Source organism: Passer montanus, unplaced genomic scaffold (genome assembly GCF_014805655.1).
Source record: "Passer montanus isolate IOZ18808 unplaced genomic scaffold, ASM1480565v1 scaffold6, whole genome shotgun sequence".
In the NCBI taxonomy this organism is placed as follows: Eukaryota; Metazoa; Chordata; class Aves; order Passeriformes; family Passeridae; genus Passer; species Passer montanus.
The window spans coordinates 9,569,437-9,578,320 of record NW_024371037.1 but is presented as its reverse complement, the minus strand read 5'-3'; the positions used below and the strand labels follow the sequence as shown (position 1 = coordinate 9,578,320).

General features: G+C 35.0%; 1 protein-coding gene across 3 annotated transcripts in view; it reads right to left on the bottom strand.

Annotated features, from left to right (window-relative positions):
• Positions 1-2,489: 2,489 nt before the first annotated feature.
• TFEC (transcription factor EC) overlaps positions 2,490-8,884 on the bottom strand; it is an 88,827-nt gene continuing 82,432 nt past the window's right edge. For all 3 annotated transcript variants that reach the window (XM_039726983.1, XM_039726985.1, XM_039726984.1), the window contains 2 exons: positions 8,275-8,422; positions 2,490-7,360 (listed from right to left, as the gene is read on the bottom strand). In XM_039726983.1, the coding sequence (XP_039582917.1) occupies positions 6,980-7,360; positions 8,275-8,422 (529 nt within the window). In that variant the 3' untranslated portion in view covers positions 2,490-6,979. The remainder of the gene's footprint in view (positions 7,361-8,274; positions 8,423-8,884) is intronic.

Here is an 8,884-nt window from a genome sequence, read left to right as displayed (position 1 = left end):
TCTGGCAGTGGGACTGGTTGCAGAATGGAGCAAATGCTGTTCCTGCTGCCTCAGTTTCACAAACACGTGGTCCTGAGACATGCCAGAGGTATCATTTTGTGGTGACTCAGGCCACATAAATGTTACATTCTAGAATTCTAGAAGCCTGAAAGTAAATTTCTAATCCAAGGAGTATGTTTTAAAAATTCAAAAGCACTTTGAAGAGCCACTGCTTTTTGAATGGTTCCTCTTTTGCAAGCAAAACATCCATCTAGAAATATTTATGCATTCATTCCAGAAAATTAATAGATATGATATCACTCAAATCGAGGACCTTCAGAGAAAACACTGTTTATTGCCTCCTTTCACACAGAGGAAAGTTTCCAACAGTAATGTGTCTGCTAATCACAGCAATCTGTGGTGTGTAGCTTTCTTGACAACCTAGCATAAAAAAACCCAAACAAACAAACAAACAAACAAACAAACCCAAAAACCAAAAACAAACAAACCCAAAAAACCCCACAAAATTTCGATAACTGACAATTAACATCTTAAGTCCCTCCTGCAAATACAGGGAAAAAGGTCTCAAGTCTAGGTCTAGGTGCTAATGCAAGGACTGATAGGTTTTCCAGGGAGGCAAGATAATTAAGATAATTAGCTAGTGAAATCTTTTGAGATTTAACCCTGATATATACTGCTGTAAAATAGGAAAGTAAAGAGTCAGGAAACTTCATAGCAGGTAAGGATGTCAACATCTTAAAGTGCATGAATAAAATGAATGTATTAAACACAACCTTAGGACTTAAGTACATATACTTATATACAGGGATCTTATTTGGGCAGGAAAATGCAGTTTGGGGAGACCGAGATTTTATATCTTAGTGACATTTGAAAAAAAACTCACTGGTTATTTCTGTGATTTGAGGCATTTCCCCTGCTTATACTAAGTGTTGTCTTGAACTCATAAGCATATGAATCTCTTTGACTATACTACTGTTTAATCTGCCTGTTCATAACTCAGCTTCTTATTCCATTATAATGCTTGAATGATTCACATGCAAGGTTTCCAATCCACTTTTCCTATCTTGTGAAACTTTTTAACGAAATGTTAGCATTTGCAGGCACCAGATGTTTTGACATAAGGAGAAGCAATATGTAAATTTTAATCCATGGTAGGAACAATAGCCTGGAGGCACCTTCTTCTTATTACATGAATCATATACTTAACCACAATGTGGTGGATTATATCAAAATCATCACCACTCTGAATATAGAACACTTGTCTTGTGGTTGCCAATTAATGAATCTGGTATATATTTAACTTGATGGGTACCAGTGATTTAACCAATAAGCCTTGGCATACTTCACTGCTGCAGTCCCCTTTATAATTAGACTTTTGATCTGATTATTATCACAACTTCATACATTTTCCTCTAATCTCCCATTGGCTGTCACCACAAATGATGCTGACATTAAATCTGTTTGTCTGTCAGTTGCAAACGTCACTACTTTTAATCAAGCAGTGTATCACATAGGGCTTTTATCATCTCTGAAATAACTTCTGGTTTTATTTTCTGATGTTGTTTATTGAATCATTAGGTGTCTGAGTCCTAAACAGGATAAACATTGGCTTCCTACAAAGCAAAGTGGGAGCTTTCAGTCCCTTCACAAAGGAGCTGAGTACCTTTTATGGTCAAATCCTAAGTACATAATAAATATGTAAAAAAGCAAAGCTTCTTTCCATAGATAGTCACTGAACTTTAAATAATATTTAGAATAATATTCAGTTTTAATACTGATGGGGTGTCTTAATGATTTGACAAAACAAAGAGACAGAAGAAATCTTTAGTACAATTAAAATGTTTATCTGATGTACACAAACAATGAGTACTATTTTACATGAAATGATAAACTATTACAAAATTAGTTGAAATTTGTATTACTACTCAACAACTTTTACATCATTTCATGCACAGAAAGCACCAAATATCTTCTAAAGAAGGCAGGACTTTTGTTATTAGGAATTTAAAATGAAATCCGAATCCTTAACTAACTTCCTTAAGTGAGTATCTTTTAGTGCCAAATGCTACCTAATTATCAGCTTTAAAAAATGTTTTACATCTTAAAATACAATATTCTGTTTATCCTAGATTGTCTGGGGAACATCTAGTACATTAAAAGGTTTTTGTAGAGCTTCTTAGTGATTTAACTGATATCATCATGCCTGCTAGCAATTTGCAACATTCTGAAAACACTTTCCATAAATCAAAGCCTTAGCAGCAGGAATAAGCAGATGGCAGGAGACCATATTAAAGAATGTATCAATTATTTTTATTAATGGGATGCTACTGGATCATGATGTATCATAATCGACTAAATGTTTAGCTGTTGTGAAGTATTTTGTCTGTTGGTTATCTCAGTTGTTCTTACTGGATGCTACTAGATTGACTTTTGGTGGCATTTTTGAGGGTCTGGACAGTGAAGTTTCACAAGGGACATATAAAAAGATGTTTTAATTTCAGTCCTTTAATTATATTCATACAATAAACATAAAATGCCAGCAAGTATAAAATGTAATTGTAAAAAGATTGCATATATAGTGTGCAATAAAGTACATTCTGTCTGCATACAATGACTTAGAAAACAAGATACTATATGGTTAACAATGAAAAATAGCAATTATTATAAAAATATTCTACAGTCTCATAATAGCAATGTAAATGCCTTTACTTATCTAAGAGACTTAACATAATTTTAAATTACAATAATTTTACATCCTCCATTTATATATACAGTTCTATTAAATTCAGAAAGCATTATAATATCAATGTTCTTATTAAGATTAAGCAACTGAATTATACTTAGTTGTTTTATTATATAAAGCAACTGTGTTTCTGCTTGTTAAAACTGTTTTCACTTACTGTACCTTTTCACACTATCCATGCTATGCACAATGAAATAATTTAGTTTTCTTTTCTTAGCATAGTATCTATATCCATGTCATGAATTAAACAGGATCTTAATATTTCAACTCCCTTTCCTTTTGTGTAATTATCAGTTTGGTGTTTTGTGTGTTCTGTAGGAATATGTCCACCAGCTTTGAACAGCTGGTACTGAAAACAAGCAATATCTCCTCATTTTATACATCTTGACAAAAATAGCCAGTTCTTCTACCCCCTGCCCTGCTTGAGGTCAAGTTCTGTTAAGACTTCAATTTTTTTCTAGGTCCAGAGCCACAGGCATATTATGCATCTCCTTCATGAGATTTCACTAAACAGATCTCTGCTGGAAATAACTAAAAAGTGTATTTTTCTTGCACCACAACTCAGCACAATAAAACTTACATGGACAGCAAAGAAATTCTGCCTGACAGAAATGTCAGGATTTGTCCCTGTAGTTAGGAGGTCCCTTTCCTCTGCAGAAGCTGGTAGGACTGGGCTTGGCTCTGCCCTAGAAATCCTCTCAGCTTCACAGCATTGTTTCCAAGCCTGTGGTGGGAGAGGGAGTGTTTACTCCAGAAAGTCTGGGATGTAACTATGAGCACATCCATCTCCTAAATACCTTCAGTAGCATCTATTAATTCCCAGAATGTGCTGGTCTGGTTTTGCAGTCTGTATCACCATTTAATTTCAAGGGTGAGCCTGTAATCCAGGTTATAATTATTAGTTGAAATACTAATTTTGATTACTTCCGACTAGAAAAAAATGCAGTGTTGGTGAAATACCATTGCCATAGTAAGCACCTAGGAGGATTGATAAATTTATTGTTTTGGGCAAGGGAGTTGTGAGTTTTGTATGAAAGAAGACAGCCTGAATATGTCTAATGAGAGATGCAATACAGTGCCTTGCAAGAAGAACATTGACTCTCTTGAGTTTCTCATGCAAGGAGAGAGAGAAAAATTCTTCTGGTGCCTTAGACTGAAGCAATTGTCAGAAGAATGAAAATCAACTTTAAAAAATTTAATGGATGCACTATAATGTTTTTTTAGAACAGTGCTTATAAAAGTGATGAAATTCAGGATATTATTTAAAGTCAGTATAGTTCAGAAGTATGGTCTAACTCACATGTAAAAGTTCAATGGGAAAATCATGTATAAAATTCATATTTAATTTCTTTTTCTCCATTATGAGCAATCCACATTGGTATATTTAAAACTAATGTAGTAGAAACTGCAGTACAAGGACAAATGGCATTTGATATTAACCAAATAACCCTTTTTTTCATCTGCTGAAATGGACAATACTCATACTGGGCTAGATATAGTATGGCCATAAAGGTTACTTTTGATTCATCATGTTTTGTATTTAGATGTCAATATTAGCAATTGTCTTTGACAAAACTATAACAAAGTTCCTCTTTTAATTAACCCAGTTAAAATGGTGGTCAGTCCTATATCCAGTTATCTTTGGTTAATACTTGTTTGTGTTTCTGATGTGCTATAAAAACAAAACACAAAAAAAAGGCAAAAAATAACAAAAACCAAACCAAAACAAAAAAAATTAATAAGCTCAACCAAACAAAACAAACAAATAAAAAAGCAAACAAAATAAACAAACCAAAACAAATGAAAATTACCAGAATGTGTCTGTTGTCTGGATTTTTCTCCATGGCATGTGCGTGTATCAAAGCCTCTTCTAATGGTCAGGTCTGTGCTTACAGGTCACCTTACATCCAAGTAGTTTGCACAAACTCATAGAGAACCTTGAGATTCCTGAAGTTATAAATATTCTTGTGAAATTGGACACACCATCCTCTTTCATAGACCTCTGAGTGTGATTTATTATCCAGTTGCTAATTTTCCAATTATGAAACTAGTGTGACACTGCCAGGGTTGGTCAGGCATGTGCTATGGCCTGGCAGGAACACAAACCTCACAATGACTGTTAGGAGGGCCCACATACCAAAAACAAAAGAGGCAATTGTAAGAAACAATTGCTCTCATTTTGGATAGCATGTTTTTAAAAACTTTAAATGTGCATGCAAAAGGTAGTCCACTTTAATCTCTTCTTACTATTTCCAAACCTGTGGCACTTCTAAAGTGAGGCTAATACACACTTTTGAAACATATTTTGAATCATTACAGAACTCCTGTGGTGGTTTCAGCTGGGGTAATTTTCTTCACAGTGGCTAGTGTGGGGGTGTATTTTGGATTTGTGCTGGACAGAGATGTTTTTGTTGGTTCTGAGCAGGGCTTACACAAAGCCAAGGGCTTTTTTGCTTTTCATACTGACACTCTGGCAAGGAAGTTGGGGCTGCATGGGAGGTTGGGAGGAGACACAGCCAGAGCAGGTGACCCCAGCTGACCAAGGGATGTTCCACACCATATTAAATCATACTTAGTATATAAAGTGGGGAAAGAAGGAGGAATTGGGGGACATTTGGAGTGATGGCATTTGGCTTCCCAAGTCACCATTACATGTGATGGGGTTCTGTTCTCCTTGAGGATAGAACACCTGCCTGCCCATAGGAAGCAGTGATTAATTTCTTGTTTTGCTTCTCTTGTGTGCACAGATTTTGCTTTCCCTATTGAACTGTCTTTATCTCAACCCAAGAGCCCTCCAGATTTTACCTTTCTGATTCTCTCCCCAGTCACTCTGGCCGGGCAGTGACCAAGTGGCTGTGTGAGGCTTGGTTGCTGCCTGGGGTTAAACCATAACTACTCCCTAATGGGATCTTTTGGCTTTGATTGAGGAAGAGCTATGAAGAACCTGTTCCAGTTTATTATACTATGTTTTAATATTACAATTGGAATGATTGCACTTCATGTTCTTTAGGAGCACACATCACTCTCCAGAATTTCACTATGTATAGAAGTGAGTTTTCTGAATGCCCCCTCCCAGCAAGCTGGTTATGAGAGGTAGTGCATCACATCAGTGTTTCTGAATATTGCCTTCAGTTTGACAAGTCTTCCTTTCAAGCTTTTCTGCAGGGAGTCCAAAGCCAAATACAAAATTAAATTCTTGTTGTTTGGAGTGCACAGAATGGGAATCTTGTAATTTCCCTCTGCTTCCAAATGGATCAAAAGCACATGTACAGAGTCCCTTTGGAAAACCTCACTGTGCTGTCAAAGGACACTGAAAGTGTCATCCAGCAGCCCAGTATTGTATCTGAATTCCAATTTCTTCCATATAAAAAAGGACATAGTTTGGATATTCTTGGAATAAGTAGCTGACAAAGCACTGTCACAAGTAGTGCTTGTTTTAAATTGTGCTAAGTGTAACATGAAGTGTCTGTGCTGTCTTGTATATCCACACAGTCTTTTTGCTGCAATGCTGTGTCTTTTTCTGTCTGAGTTCATTTGAATCACTGCCATTATGTTAGTTTCCATTTTTCTTCTGTGTCATTAAAATAGATACTTAAAAGAGTGTTCTTTTTCTACAAATGAAATAAAAAAAACCCCAAAAACCTAAAGGTTAAAGGCATTCCATAGAAAGCTTAATGGATTTTCTCCTTTTAAAGGGAAGCCCACACAGTTTAAACTTCATGCTTGTGTGAAAGCATTACCATCTGATGTTTTTAGATTTTAAAACCTGTAACATCTCTACAGTTCCCAGCTTAAAGAGTTCTCTGTTGCTTCACATTTTGTAGAATTTTTAGTTATAAAAAATAAAGAAATTAGCAAATTACTAAATCTCATATTTGTAGCAGAGAAATGTGTGAGCAGATTGAAAAGAGTTTGAATACAGTTTTGCAATATGAGTATTCCTTTTGTGGTAACCATTTTCATAGTACTGAAAAAAGTCATGAAGTGATAGTAAAAATATTCCCAGTGAAGAGAGATTTATGCAAATGTTGGCTGTGAGCAGAGGATGAATTTGGGGCAGAGTGATATGGGTTCATGTCCATCTTATTTTCTTGTGAAGTAAGGGCTGATTGAAATCTTTGTCATGTAGTAATTGATTTTTACAGTGTCTCTCCTTAAAATAAGAGCAAACACCATGCTTACATTTAACAAAGTCTTTTAGCAAGTGTTTAGAGAAGTATGAGACCCTTTCTGCTTTTATAAATCATCTCCATCATCTGTGCTAAAGCTGCTTCTCCTGCTGCTCTCTTTTGATGCAGCTGGGGATGTGGAGGACAAGAGTGGGTCTGTTCCAAATGGTGACACTGTGTCGTCCAATAAAATTTCCTCTAGTCGTTGTTCTTCTTTTAAAGCTGCGCTGAAGGACAAATCCGTGAAGTGTGAAAGCGGATCAGAAAAGGCTGTAGATCCATCACAGACATCAGAATTTTGTCCATGTACCAGAGGCATTGGTTGAGAGTAGTCCACAGAGTTCTCCTCTGGGTAAGACTGTTGCTTGATGACCTGTGCAGCTAAATCGACAGCACTGAGTGAAGACATGACTGGAAGGCCGTGTGCACGTGCCTGGATCTCCAGTTCCTAACATTTCAAACAAAAATAATTAGACAACAATTTTAAAAGACAAAACAGTCTCTTCAGAACAATTGCAGAAAGTACACAAATCATGCATGAAAATTTATTATACCTGTTGCTCAGTTCTGAGATTAAATTTTAAAATATTAATTTTTTTATCTAAGAAGAATTGCCAAGTATTTTTATATTCCTTTTTATCATTAAAAAACTATTCTATGGGAACAGAAGAGGTAGGACAGCCTTCCTCTTTCTTTTCAGTATTGCATACTGAATCCAGTGAAGGTAGCAGAAAAATATTGCAACTTGATAGTTCATAATAAAACTGTTATCCAGAGAAAGAGAAGATTCTTTACTTGATAATGCTTATATTATACAGATATATAAGTAAACCAGCATATTAAGATGATTGGTTTTATGTCTATCTACCTATCTACCCATCCCATTTCCATAGGTGTGTGTCTATATTAGAATCTTTTTTTTAAGTCATGAAGGGATATATTCTACCTCTTAGGGTCAAAAGCAGATATAACAAAAGACAGTCTCACAGGGGAGTGTAATGCATTTAATAGTTTGAAAGGGAAAATTAAAATACTGAAGGGAACTTTGTGACCAGTATTGATTTTTGGCAGCAAGAATATACTTATTTCCTTTTTTTTATCTTTGTTTCTAACACATGCATAATGAAACTGTTTGTACAAATACTTTGTTATTTTTCCACTGGTTACATGATGTAAATTATAAATATTAAAGACATTTCCTAGAAATCTAAAGAATACCCCCTCCCCATTACACAGAAATAAAAAGGCAATCAATTTATTTTTAATAAACATAATTTGAGGAAAAATTATATCAATTAAGAAAATTTAATGGGGGATAAGTACTGAGAAAGCTTTGTAGTTCATGGCAACGCTTATACAAACCTGAATTCGGAGCAGAAGTCTTCTGTTAGCATGCTCTAATTTCTTCTGCCTGTGTTCTAATTCTCTGGCTCTCTGTTGTTCTTTTTGTAGCCACTTGATGTACTCTACCGATGCTTTTAAAATAGTTCCTTTGTTCCAGCGCATATCACTGCAGAATGTAGAGATAACCTTTTCACAATTGTGCATGTCAGCAGAATTCATAAGAACTTACAAAATCTTTTACATTAATATGAAATAATGATTTACATGACTATTATTCACTCTTAGATATTATTGCTTCTGAATGGAAATTTTAATAGAATAGTTAAGAAGCCCTTATATAGTAAAATTAATCCCAGAATGAAAATAAGTGTCAAAAGAAAGTAATAAAGTGACTTTTTGTGGGAGAGCTAAATGCAATATCATGATTCTACCATTACAGTTTTTATATTTTTAGTGAAAATTGCTTTTATTATTAACTCTGAGATTAAAATCTATGTGCAGTATTTCTGCATTAATGAACTAGGAAATATACATTACTGAGGACTTAAGCCTAAATTTTTAAAGATCATTTTGAATATACTACTCCTTTTACCTGACTTACTAATGAGGTTGCTTTTATGCTTGTAGA